The 13,893-nt window shown below is 43.4% G+C and overlaps 1 protein-coding gene and 1 long non-coding RNA gene across 2 annotated transcripts; one reads left to right on the top strand and one right to left on the bottom strand.

Annotated features, from left to right (window-relative positions):
- Window positions 1-1,240: 1,240 nt before the first annotated feature.
- DRG1 (developmentally regulated GTP binding protein 1) lies at window positions 1,241-5,775 on the bottom strand. The gene is made up of 9 exons (XM_027469723.3): window positions 5,614-5,775; window positions 5,329-5,452; window positions 4,562-4,737; window positions 4,086-4,155; window positions 3,371-3,540; window positions 2,796-2,926; window positions 2,407-2,574; window positions 1,828-1,950; window positions 1,241-1,358 (listed from the first exon to the last, which is right to left on the bottom strand). The coding sequence occupies exons 1-9, from the start codon at window positions 5,653-5,655 to the stop codon at window positions 1,259-1,261; spliced, it is 1,104 nt and encodes a 367-aa protein (XP_027325524.1). The 5' UTR covers window positions 5,656-5,775; the 3' UTR covers window positions 1,241-1,258.
- A 149-nt stretch (window positions 5,776-5,924) lies between these two features.
- Window positions 5,925-13,865, top strand: LOC119718477 (uncharacterized). The gene is made up of 5 exons (XR_005269631.2): window positions 5,925-6,105; window positions 6,465-6,625; window positions 9,172-9,308; window positions 9,475-9,571; window positions 11,636-13,865. It is a non-coding gene; the product is annotated as an uncharacterized lncRNA (long non-coding RNA).
- The last annotated feature ends 28 nt before the right edge of the window (window positions 13,866-13,893 follow it).

Here is a 13,893-nt window from a genome sequence, read left to right as displayed (position 1 = left end):
CACTTCTATTGACTAATGTTGAGCATTGTTCTTGTATGTAAGCTAGAACCTTAGCTGGATGTTCATGAGAAAGCTTCAGCTTCACTAGTTTGGTCTACAGGCATGTGGATGTGTACTTTACCTCACTAAAGCCATGCATTATCAGCTGGAGAGCTGCACAGTATTCTGCTCTGTAACAGTAGGTGAAAGGCTGATCTTGAACAGCCAGGGTGAAGTGTAAGGAATGAAACTCTCACATACCAGAACTCAGCGTAAAGGCTAAGCCCTGTGGACTCTAACTAAGCAGTCCCTCCAGAAAGAGTGAATGACCTTCCCCTGCACTCCTCTGCTCATGTAACTATTGTTCAGGTTGCATAGGGCTACTTCTTGGCTTTCTGAATACTAGGAAGTAGAATCAAGGCTGAATAGCAACCACTGCTGCAAGGCTGTGGTCCCTGAAGAGATGTTTAAAACTGCTGCATTTATTTTTAAATATGCAGTGAGATCAGCATGTATTCCTCTTGACACTTAAGATACCCTTACTTCATTTCTGTAGAACATAAACTAGCAGCCAACATGTGGTAGGTGTTCTATGCCACCTGGAGCTCCAACTTTATTAATTTATCCTAGAAAAAGAAAATGAGAGAGCCCCTGCTTTAAGAGCAACCTATTATACAACTGAGTTTAGAGAACTCAAAGAAGCAGTAAACTTCAAAGCTTCCAGTCACTGACACAATAGAATCCAGCCCTCTACTTTATTTTCACTAGTATAAGCAACTGGAAAAGTGACTGTTCATGATCAGAACCCAGCATCTTTTCCATAAATGCAGGACTATTAATAGCCTTGAAGTATTCAAATGGGAACAGCTGAGATTAAGGCAACCAGAGCTAGAACTTTGTCCTCCAGCCCTGTGTTGTAGGATACAGTTTGCCAGCCTGTTTTTCATTTTATGTTCTAATTTTGAACAAAATAATTCTAGCTGAACTTTTTTCCAATTACAGAGATGTACATGCAGCAGAAAACTCATAACAGGCATCAAAGCTTCCTTGTAACATTTTGCCCTTGTGAAAATCACTTGAGATCAGCTTCTCATCTGTAAGTTCTGCCAGCATGGGACACTATAATACAAGCTGGCCAGAAACATCACTTTTTCCATGCAATAACTTACTACCATAAAAAACAAAAACAGTATCCTTTTCTGTAGGGTTGAGGCAAGTGACCTGTTTGCTGCTTGCATTATTAATGAAAGGCAGGCAGGGGCAAGTTATGAGAGCAACTTTATTTCTTCACAATCTGAATGACATCCTCATCTTCAAGAGTGTGGTCTTTGCCAACTTTCTGAGGGTTGTGTTTAACAGATGAACCCCACACCAGTGCACTGAAAGAGGGATAAGAAAAATCCAATTAAGACACAGAAGTATAATATGCAGACAGCAGAGCAACAGCTATTTCCGTCACAAAGCTAATACAGAAAGCAATGCTTAGGAGCTATTTTTATTCTCCTCTAAGTACCTGGATGAGTGGCCTGTGTGAACAAGAGTACAAGCAGATCAAAACAAAGTATGAAGTCATCCAAAATACTCTTGCATATAGGATAGTGGCCTATAATATTGCGCCTAGTGTTACTTTCAAATCCAGGGAAAATGATTTTTGTTATCAAGTTTGTCCAGGAAAGAGCACAGAAATATCAAATATAACTTTGTGTTCAGTTTAGTTGTAGGAAGATCTATTGCTTTCAAGAGAAACTAAATCCTGTGTTCACTTCTACCTTCCTAAAGAATGGAAGAATATAGCATCAGGCAGATTACTTTGTTCTCCAGAAATTACTCTTTTACAATAGTACTTACTATTTAAAGTCTTTAATGAGATTTTTGTGGATCTTCATGCAAAAATCCTCCACCGTTGTCTTGCAGTAAGGTAGTACAACAGGAGAGGTGTAGTCTGGGAGCTGCCCTTTAGGTTTCGTGTAGCTGGAAGACATGGAGCCCTCAGTCAATGCCAAAACCTCCTCTTCTCTTTCAAATCATGAAATCTCATAGCTTATTTGCACCATTGTCCAAGGTGCTTGTACTCAGTTCCACTATTTCAGTGTGGATGACAGATACCCTGTTAATGGGCGTTCATGAGCTGAAAATGCATCTCGGTAGCTAAGGGCTGCAGCAGGTTCTCCCTGGCTAACCGCAAAGGTTTATTACTAGTGAACGTTCTGTTGCTGCTTAAAAGATGAGAAAACAAATAGCTGATGGGAAGGAGTACTTGTGTTTTTTTTGTGAGAAGCTCAACATGTACTAGGAAAAAAGTGACACTGTCTATAGCCCATATACCAAGTAGAAAATCATTAATCAAGAACTGTCATTCACCCATTAAGTCATTCTTCAGTCTCAGCCTTACGCTTAACTGCACAGAATACAGTAACTGGGACTCACATTCGTACTAGCTTCAAGTAGTCCCAAATTTTCTCCAGCAGATCATCAAAGTTCCAGCGATGATGAGCAGATATTGGTACACAGTGGGGTACTTTGTAAATAATATCTAGTTCCTCAATGGAGATTTGGTCAATTTTATTTAGGACATAAATGCATGGGATGTAAACCCTGCAAAGAGAAGGAAATAGTGTCACAGCAGCCTAGCAGCAACACAGCGCTGCCGTCACTGAAAGAAAAAGCATCATTTTTGAAATGGACAGTAAGGTGCCAAACAGTATCTGTTGCCATCACATTACTAGCTCAGCTTCTGTGGAAAGCAAACCTGGAAGGCAATTCTTCTCTTTGGAATATACATTGCAAATGTGCCAAACCAAGGGTCTTGACAGTACCTGTTTCCTTCAACAACATCAATTAGGTCATCAGCAGTGGCATCACTGCGCAGCGTGACATCCGCGTTGTGGATTTTATACTCTGCTAAGATGCTCTTCACTGTTTCAGTATCCAGCTCACTCTGAGGACACTGAACATACATAGCATTAAGGAATGGAGAAGTTAATTGTCAGATCGAGTATTACAATTAATAATGCTGTCAGTAAGTATAAAGGTTACTAGAAATAATAACTGCATTATATATTATTGGACTTAAATGTTTTTTTTCCCTGTATCAAGGCTAAGTATGGCAACATCACACACAGTTAAGTCCTAACAACTTCATTAATGCCACTGATGGCTGCAATCAGACATTTCCCAAGTAACGTTTCCTGACAATTTGGGACCATTTTCAATAGAAACACACATATCTACTAGTAGGTATAGATACCTACTATAGTTTTAATATCTATGGATATTTCTGTGTTTTTAAAGATTCAGTGTTAAAGGAAAATGACATGTAGTCCAGGCTGCAAGGCCAGCAGACAGCCTTCACCCATTTGTTTGGTTTGGTTAAAAAAAACTTCCAACTTACTGTGGCTGTAAGGTTAATGCCTCCTTTATCCTTTTTTTTAAAGCCGATATTGGGGGGCTTACTATTCAGACGTATTCCAAATCCCTCCAGTTCATTCTCAATGATTTTCTTGTGACCAAGGGGTTTCAGCACATCCAGAACAATCAGAATGAGATTACAGGTTCGAGCAACTAAAAATCAGAAAAAGCTAACCCTCAAAAAAGTATGCTCACACAGAGACAAAACAGCACAAAAGATGGCTCAGTGGACTGATGACAATATCAAACCCATTAATTCAGCCAGTTCATTTCTGATTTTTAAAGTTCAGTCTAAGACTGAAGTTTGTAATGCTGGCCAAAGAACACTGACAGAAATACAGATCCTTGCACAGTGCTAGAATCATGGAAAAATCTTCTTTCTACCTATGTTCAGACTCGGAATTATGCCAAAAAGCTATGTAAAAAAGTCAAGACAGAAGCCTGGTTTAATAAGGGATCATATTTGCCTTTAAAGTTGGTAGTAGTCATCCACCAAAGTGTCAACACAGCACAAATGCATAGTCATTACCGAAAACAGAGCAAAATGACAATGGCTACTGCTTCACATCAGGCAGCTCAACTCTAGCATAAATTACAGCTTTATAAAGATATCAGACAGTGATTCAACCCTTCATTCCCATAAGCCATACCAACTGAACCAGTAGTAGGGTGCTGTCTCCAAGCTCTAACATACTCACCTGCAATGACTTGCCGTCCTCTGCCTTTACCATCCTTGGCACCTTCAATAATTCCTGGGAGATCAAGTAGCTATTTGTTCAGAGAAAGAAAATTAACTCAGAAAAATATTTCTCTTTACAGAGAAAACAAATTGTACTTCTAACCTTTCTTCTTAAGCTGCTGAGTCTACTGCAAATCTGAACAGAATAAAGCAAAGTTGTTTCCACCTAGATTTTTACATATTGTATTATCCCTGGTGCCCTATTTGTAGACTGGAACAGGTCATCTTAGAGTATGAGAACTACCCTGGGAACTCTTCTCCAGAGAAAAGTGAAAAATGGGACAAAATTAGTACCTCATGGGAACATTTCCAACGCATTCTCCAGTGCTTCTACATATCACTTCTAACCTGCTAATGTCAGACTAGACTGTTCAGCCACAATACCATTACACCTACATACACAATCTTACCTTCACAGACATAAAAAGTTCTCACCTGTATCTTTGCTCCTTTGTATCTAATGACTCCAGGCACAGTGGTTAGTGTGGTGAATTCATATGCTGCCACTTCAGAGTACACACCAGCGAGATTACTTAGAAGAGTAGATTTTCCCACTGATGGAAAACCGACAAACCCAATTCGGGCATCACCTGTCTTTGCAACATCAAAACCTACAAATAAAGAAGCAAATTTAAAAAAAAAAAAAAGATTTAAAGATGGACAGTTTCTATCTTCTAAGCTTCTGGATTGTGAGCGACCGCTCAATTAGTTTTAATATTGTCTTAGTGAGACCGGTAAGCTTCCCTGCCAGGGGGATATGAGCGGGGACCAAAGACTTCATGATCTGTACTGCCTTTAGTACCTCATCTGCGTGACACTCGACAACACATACCCCTAATAAAGCACGGGCAACAGGGATTCCCAGTAGCCTACCTGACTTGGGTGCTAATGGAGCGTTCACTTTAACCACTGCAACTTACACCATTTGCACCTTTATATAAAGAGGTAACTACTGCAAGGTGCTTCTTCATTCAAAACCCCTAAGACTTCTCCAAATACACGCCTACTCCAGCCAAAACACAGAAGCTCTTCCGTTTACTCTTCAACAAGGAATTCACCCCAAAGCCCCAGCCAGGGCCGCGAACCCCGGCGCTAAGATCCTGCACCGGGCAGGACGCGACGGAGAGCAGGCGGCTGCTGCAGTTAACTCCGCCGACAGCCACAGAGGCGGCCCAGAGCCCTCCGACCGCCTCAGGACGCACCTTCCCCGGGGCCGCCGCCGCCGCCTCCCTTGGGGGTGATGAGCTCCCGGCGCAGCTTGGCCAGGCGGGCCTTCAGCAGCCCCAGGTGGTGCGCCGTGGCCTTGTTCTTCTGTGTCCGGGCCATCTGCAAGAGCAACCGAGCCCTCAGCACCGGGACCGGCCCCGCCGAGCGAGTGCGGCCTCCCCGCGCCTCACGGCCCCGCCGCCCCGGCACGGCACGGCCCCGCTCCGGCCTCTGGCGTGCCCCGCTCCCGGCGCCGAGCAGACAGAGGCCCGGCGCGTTACCTCCGCCTCGATCTCGGCGATTTTGGCCAGCGTCCCGCTCATGGCGGCGGCGGCGGGTCCCGGTGCGGCCCGGGAGTCACCACAGCAGCACCGCTCCTCAGGCCCCCGGCGGCAGCGCGCAGGCGCACCGCGACTTCTCGCCCTGAGGGACGGCAACTCTCGCGAGAAGACGGTGGGCGGGAAAGAGCGCGTGCCGGCGGCGCTGAGGCGGCTGCAGGCGATGGGGCGCCCCCTGGCGGCACCGCTGAGGCGGCCCCGGGAGCGGCAGAGGCGGCGGCCGGAGCTGTGTGAGGGCGGGGCGCGGGTACCCGGGGTCTGTCACGGCTCCCGTCAGGAGAGCCCTGGCCGGGCTCGCTAAATGCAGCACAGTTTGGTGGTTTGTTTTTAACGGCTTCGTCAAACGCTAGAGCCACACATCTTCAGCTTTGGGCAGTACCACAGGAAGGCAAACAGTTGGATTTGGAATAAAGGCTGATGGTACAATACGAGGAAGTATGTTTTAATAAGGTTTGGAGGAATTTAGAGTCCCTGAATGTTTTTTCCCTGTCATGATTTGTCTGCATGGGAATAATTTATGGAAACTATTTTTTTTTTTCTCCATAGTCGCTACCCCTTCCAGGAAGGCTCTTCCAAATCAATTTATGACAAAACCTGCTTTTATTCGATGCATCTAAATGTAAAATTTTATATGTTTTAACAAAAAATAAATAAAATAAAATACTCTCCTAGGCCCTTCCTATTGATGTGTTTATAATGACACTCTTGCAGAAGCATCTGCTACATCTTCAGCCTGGATCCTGAGCACTGTAAATTTAAACCTTGCCTCAGTTTTGGTTATACAATTGTTACAGATCATCAACTCATCTGCAACTTGGAGTAAAAAACAAAAAATGAGAGGACTAGTTCAGTGGAAGTGATGTGGCTGTTTGCTATCTTGTTTTTCCTCCTCACGTCCCCTGCTTGTCTCCTCTGAATCCAAAAAGACATCTTTCACGTCACGAGCTCCGTTATGGTAGGAACTGTCATTAATATAAGCTTATATAGAGCTTACTAAAATAGAATCTCAAATAAAATGAGATTACTCTTCCCAGTAATGTTAGTTTAGCTAAGCTAGGGTAAATATAAATGCACCTACCAATGTATATTTGTTCATGGTATTCTAATTATTCCTTGTGAACAATATCAGTTTTCAACATCTGACAGTAGGTTTGGTCCTGGTGTAAGTCTTTTCCTTCTTACTTCAGATGGAATTAGACTTTTTTAAGCTTCAGCTGAGTTGAGCCATAAAATCACTTCACAAGATTGCAGTCCCTTCTAGTAACAGGAAAAACAGTGAGAAAAATGCAAATTCTGAGTGCTTAGTCAGGCCACCTCTATTTTTGCACTATGTGTTGGCTAACTTCAGAACTTGATGCTAGCAACAGTAATAGCTGTTTTTACAAACTAACTCTAAATCCCGTATACTGTGTCAAACTATATTATTTTTCAAGCGTTTGATGAATGAATAGAGATGTGAGTAAATAGTGTACTTAAGACAATACTGCTTAGTATGCAGTCTTAAATCCTTTTTTTTTTTTTTTTTTTTTCCAGATAGTTATTCAAGCAAAGGCCCTCTAAGGATCTAAAGCACTTAGAAACTTCTTTTAGCATTGACTATTCTCCTTAATGACCAGAAGGGCGTACAAGTTTAATTAATAAAGATAATTTGCCTGATTATTTTTCCAGTTAAATGAACACCTCCTAATTGGTTTGAATATTTGAAGTAGTTCACATTAGTTTATAACATAACCCTCTATTAAACTTCAGAAAGGTTTATCCAGTTGAGGTTGGATCCCAGTTGTGGATAATTATTTTATTTACTGTGATGGCTGGTGTGAATTTTTTATTATAGGGTATTTTATATTCTGTGGCACTCTGGAGAACAGGGTGGTTATGGACATGGGGAGTTAGATGTGACAACTGGAAAAGTGACTGAAACATGTCCTCTGAAAACTACAGTCCAAAAATTGAGTTCAAATTACAAAAGTATATTAAAAATAAAAATAAAATAAAACTCAGAGAAGGAAAAAAAAATCAAGGAAAATATTTGTGAGAAATGGGATATAATGTCCGAAGATGAAAAAGCTCCCAATGGAACCTGAAATAAAACGAAAGGAGCTACAAGAGACTGAGATCTACTTGTAAGGTTAATTGAGCTTTATAGTGGGCACTGATGGAAGAAGGAGTGTGTAAATTGCCATTTTTTCTTTTTAATTTACAGAATTTAATTTAGGTTATCTAGATGAAGTGAAAGAGGGTATCTATTTCCAAAGGTTGTACATTGTACTACAGCAGAGGAGTCAAACTCTTAGGTGTTCAGATGCCTACTGTGTTAGGCAACACGGGATAAAGGTTCAAATTTTCAGTGGAAAAAAAGCAATGATCAAGTAGTTACATGGATTACTAACGGATAAACTAAAAGTGTATAGCATAAGTAGTTCTCTCTATTACTTTTAATAAAGTAAAGAAAGAAATATACTACATGGTGTTTAGAAATTTCAGGAAAACTACATCTGAAATAAAGTCTGTCTCAAGAAACATGACACTATGGAATCAGCAATTGAGAAAAACTAGGAATTTGTGTTTCATCAAGCTACAATGGCAGGAATGTGACCAAAATGGCACATACCTCGTTAGCAAGATCTGAAAGATGGAGCACTGTAGTAAAAACAGGTTTCAGAGATTCTTATTCAATACACTCAGTCCTGCTGACTCAAGAATTTTGAAAAGTCATTTCCTCTACTTCTGTTTAAGTTTTATTTCTTTGCACAACAGGAATGTGCACTTGCCGCAAAATGATTGAAACTTTAATGTTTCCATAGCGCTACCCTGCAAGTATGGTAACTGTAGATCATTTAAATAGGAGAGCTAAGTAGTAAATCTCTTTAGTGTGTTTTCTGTCAAACTACTAATTTTAAATAAGCTTCTTCAGTATGGGCCAAATTCTGACATTCTTTCTGGAGCAGCTATTATCTTAGCTTGGTTAAGAGTTTGACTTATGTGAGATACAAAACACATGTGTTAAGATGTGGCTTGCAGGTCTTTTATTGCAAAATACATGATAAAAACAGAGTATTAAATTGGTGTTTATAACTTCCATGTAGCTTATGCTTCATTAAAATCACAGATGTTATTTTGAGTGATAAAGACTACTTTAAAATTAGGTATTTTAGTGTTGTTTTTTTTTTTTTTTTTTTCTTATTTCTATTTTGAAAAATAACTTCAGAGTCAAAATACTTGGAGATAGCATGTCTATTCACAGTGAGAAACTCCTTTTAGCTTAAGAGCCACTCTGGTTTTGGTAATTCACCTTGTGACAGAAGCTATAGAATATACTGGGAAACAGCTGCACTAATGCTACATGTGTGTTTGGACCTGTGAGGGAATGCATTTCCAGCTTAGTGCTGGGGATAATACGCATTTTCTGGAGGATTTAAAAACTGGGAGGGAGGTGGCAGGGAGGAAATTTAATCATCATTGCAGGTGAAACAAGGCTCTTGAAATTTCATATCCTTTCAGAAATTATCACCAGTCCAGTGAAAAATAATCTGCATCAAATGATAACCTTGACCTAAAGACTTACGGTTTTAAGAATTATGGGTATAGGACTGTAATCAGCCTGCCAGAGTTCCTTCGTGAGAAAGGGTAACTGACAGGTAAAGCATATCTATTAATTTTAAGGCTTTTTTTTTTCTTCCTTCCATTTTGCAATTTCACTAATTTATGGTGTTGGTGTTGTTTTTTTGTTTGTTTGTTTGTTTTTACTGAATTGTACTTTGGCTTGAGAATTGACCACTGATTAACACTATTATTATACTTCAGTGAAGATCTGGTGGTGCTGAAAAGATGAGATGAACTTTTTCAAGCTGGTGATAATGAACTGGAGGAATGAGATTCTGAGAACCCCCTCTGACAGAAGGTAAGATTTTGAGATCTGAGGGCGGGGGGGGGGGAGAGGTAGGAAGTCTTGAATGGAGCTATAACATTGCTTGCCTGAGGGGAAGGGTCATTGGAAGCTGACATAATTTACACTTTAAATGAATCTTTAAATTCAATAGACGAAGTTATTTATATTTTGAGTATAGTAAGAAATACAGATGTATCAGTTCTTAGTTGTTGTCCTGGATTAACTTTTTAATGCCAGTGTACTTGGTATTTCTGAAGTTGTCCTCCTCAGAACAGCACAGTAGTTTAGCTGTTAGTCTGTAAATACCAAACATTCACTATTTGCATTGCTTATTTAGGATCGTATTGTACTGTATGTTTTACATGAGAAAGTTGTCTACTATGTTTCCTCAACTAGATATGGATGCCTAATTCATGGGCAGTCGATTTGATGGAGCAGGAAGCCGAGATTCTATTCCCATTTTGACCAGATCCTTAGCGTAGCAATCTTGTTTTGAATGGCTCAGGTTGCTTTGGTTCCAGACAGTCTAGAGTAAGTTAAGATGGGCAGAGTGAAGAAACGAGGGGAACAAAAGGGAGATTAAGTAGCAAAGGTTGGCTTCAAAGCCTGCTTTAAATCAGTTTAACAACAAAAAGTTCTGTAGTTTAGCGTCAACTCCCCAGACTTTGTCATGGACCTCCGAGCAACAGATGGACTAAACAACACGAGTGCAGTGAAGAGATTGAGCAAAAAGAAGAAAAGCGAATAGTGTGATTTCCCCTTTTTATAACTCTTACTGCATACTTTTCATAGCATCATATACCTCCCTACTAGACGTTGCTGTAGTTTTTGTGAGAATACTAGGTATTTTTAAGAAAGAGAGTTGTTTGCTTTTAAAGGAGAGAGCTGACAAATCACTAACCTGTGTCTGGATTGCAGAGGAAACTGCTGTCTCCAAGTCTCTGAATCCTTGCTGCTAGGGTTAGCATTCTCATGGGATGATTCCCAATAAAAAAATGGAGCGAGTTTCAAAAACCAAATTTAAGTAACAACCAACCTAACAAGTAATGAATGCTGAATTAATTGCTTATTAGATTGGTCTCAGTTAATTAAAATTCCAGTGAAAGCTCAGAAAAAAATGACAGCTACTCACTGAAATTTGCAAGTATGCCATGAAAAGCCTAATGTTACAGATTTCTGTTCTCTGCTAATATTGTAAATGATGTGAAATGGTGACTACCCTTAAAGAATGTCCTAGTACAGACTATTTGGAAAAAAAAATGTAGCTAGATCTACAGATTCATGATCTGAGCATGTTAAAAAAATAAGTACGTCTCAAGTCTAATTAATGCATACCCAAGTAGATTCGAATAGATTCAACTGTGATACAGTCTTTCTGTAGCTCCCTATATTTGCAGTTCCAAATTACTTTAAGGTCTGCGCTTCTGAGTAAGGCCAGTAGCAATTGATCTGCTGTGAAATGAGCAATGTACAGTGTACAGTCCCAAATGGCACACACATGTTCAGAGCAAAAGAGGGTTTTTACTACTATTGAGATACCAATCAAAGTACTTCAGCAGGGACCAAACAGCTGCAAAACATTTAGGGACAGCTCAGGAATTCCCAAGAGCTGAAGTGAGACAGGAAATAGTGAGAAGCTGAATAAAGTAGCTGAGGAAAATGCCTTTATTTGAAAGAGATTGGAATTCAGGAGAAGTTCAACAGGTCCAAGTGCAGAAGATGTGAGAGCAAATAGTTCAGGAATCATCCGAAAAGGGGAGTGAATTCTTTATACTGAAAATGTAAATTTTGATATGCATTTAAGTCTTCCATCTGGACCTTGGTCTTTGAGACATTAACTAGCTAGTTCAGATGATGAATGATTCCAAAGTAAGTCACACCTGTACCCTTGAATAGCTAAGTATGGGGAAATGACACTTGGTCATCACATTACATTTAGGGAATGTAATCCTCCAAATATCTTTATACAGGTGATCCAAATTTTGTCACAGTTCTGCACAAATTGTATGCTTATTTGTAAATAAAGGGAATCTGGCTATGTTGTAACAAGCACTAATTGAATGACTGCATCAACAGGCTCGTGTCCTGGGACAAGATAAGCTGGGGACCAGATGAAGTTGGCTCAAGTGGGCCTCTAAATGCATTGCTGAAGCAGTGGAGGTGGCGGAGAGTGATGCCACAGGAGCAGAACTGAAGAGAGAGATTCAGCCTTACCGTGTGAGGGGACAAGGAGCTAAGGTAAAGGCTGTGCCGGTCACCCTGTGATCTCCCTGGGAGCGCTAAGTGCGGGGGGTCATCTTTACCGAGAGCCCAGCAGCGTGCTCAGGGGACGAGCTCCCGGCATGCTAATGCGGCATTCCAAGGGGGAGCGGGAATGGAGCGGGAATGGGTTTGCCGAGAAACACGCGTGCTTAGGGGGGGAAGTACGTAGCATTTACCTAAAGAAGCAGGCAGGGCGTGTCAGACGGTGCTTTTTAAACAGGAGGGCTGGGAGCTGAAACCAGAACATTCCCTGGCAACTGGAGAAAGTTCTGAGGAAAGTGCAGTGTGAGCGGCAGGACCCCCTCCCCCTGCCTAGAGAGGAGACAAAGAACAGGCAAGGAGGGAACTGAAATAGGAAGCAGGAACCATGTCAGGAGACTGGGGACTAAAAGAAAGCAAATTAATAAGGCAATATGAACCGCTGGGGGGAAAGGCACGCAACTGACTGAAGCCACTAGGAAAGATAAGCAAATTCCAGATTCTTTAACTGCTGCAAGTGTGCGCACATGCAGCCTGCCTAGTATGTGTAAATATAATCCTTTTCCTCACCACAGCAAGTACAACTCTTGGTTTGTGGCACACTAACAGACTAACAGGATGGGAGCACTGCATTATACATGTAATAGAGTGCGTGTTCATCAACATCGCTACCACTCGAACAACCTCAGATTTCCCAAAATACACGTTCAGATCAGGGCGCGTGCATATGTAATGCAGTAATAAAAAGCTACCGGCAGTATTCTGCCTGCGGTGTAGTCAGCTTCCAGCAGAAGCAAGAGAAACCCAGCATACAGGCTGAGGGCAGCGCGTGGCCTTAAGTGTTAATGCAATATCGCGTTTTGGAAGTTGGAAGCTTGGTGCGCTCATTTGCACATCAGTACCCAGAATGCTTTCTCGGTTCCACCACTGTTTAATTCAAGTGCTGGGTTCGAGCTCTTGGAACGCTCCACAGTTTGAGATGCCCTTGCATGCGCTGAGTTCAGTATTTTCCACTGAATAGTTTAAGTGACAATACTGGATTGTGAATGGGTCATCCAAGGCTTCTGAATTAGCCTTGATGTTCCAAATGCAAAAAACTGCCCCTGAACGCTTTAAAAACGCATTGTCTTTAACAAAGCAAAGAACCTAGTTTTGCAAGAGCGCGTGTTTGGGGGGAAACATTTCTTCAAAAGTAAGCAACAATTTTTCTGAGACAGAAAGCAAGATTTAGCCGAACGTGACTGCTGCTGCTGCTCTTTGAAGAGGAGCTCTTCGTACCGAGCCCGTGAGCACCCAGGGGAGGTTCAGCACCGGGCCGGTGCAGGCAGCCCCGGGCAGCAGCCCGCAGCCCTGCCTCTCGGGGCGGTTTCCCCGGGGCAGGCTGGCAGCGCGGCCGTGGGAACGGCGGGGCAGCGGAGGCCCCGCGGGGAGGCCGTTCCCCCAACATGGAGGCAGCGCTCGAGGCTGCGCCTCCCGCAGCCCCCTGCCCGCGGGGACCGCTGCTCCCAGCCGCTCCTGCCGGGGGGCATCGCTGCACCGGGGGAGAAGGGAGTGAAGGGAAAGGGGGTACCCCCCAAAAAACGCGCAACGCCTGGCTTTTTTGGTCAGGCTGAGAGTTGCTGGGGAGGGGGTGAAGAATGCAATGAAAGGGCGGGGGGAGGCCGCAGCCCCCGGCCCCTCGGGGATCGGCTCTCCTCGGGCGGGGAGAGGAGGTGGGGGCTGCTCGGCGCCTCTGCAGCTCCGGGAGGGTTTGCATTGGCCGCTCCGCGCCTGGGGAGGGGGGGGGGAGGCTGCCTGCAACCCCCCCCCCTTCTCTCCAGCCCCTCCTCTCCCCGGCGGGAGGGGGGCCCGGGGGGGCGAGCTGCAGCCCGGATATTTGGGGGAGGGGGTGAGCGCAGCCCCCCCACCCCCCTGTGCCATGGGGGGGGCCCCCGGCTGCCGGCTCGGCATTGGAGGAGCGGTGCTGGGGGAACGGGGGGGCTGCAGCCCCCAGCCCCCGCGGGCGGGCGGGGTGGGGGCCGGCCTGCTGGCTCGGGCTGCTCGAGCATTGGCGGATGCGGGGAGGGAGGGGGGCAGGAAGCGGGGGGGCAGGG

Source organism: Anas platyrhynchos, chromosome 16 (genome assembly GCF_047663525.1).
Source record: "Anas platyrhynchos isolate ZD024472 breed Pekin duck chromosome 16, IASCAAS_PekinDuck_T2T, whole genome shotgun sequence".
Taxonomy (NCBI): Eukaryota; Metazoa; Chordata; class Aves; order Anseriformes; family Anatidae; genus Anas; species Anas platyrhynchos.
This window is presented reverse-complemented; position numbering and strand designations above follow the sequence as displayed.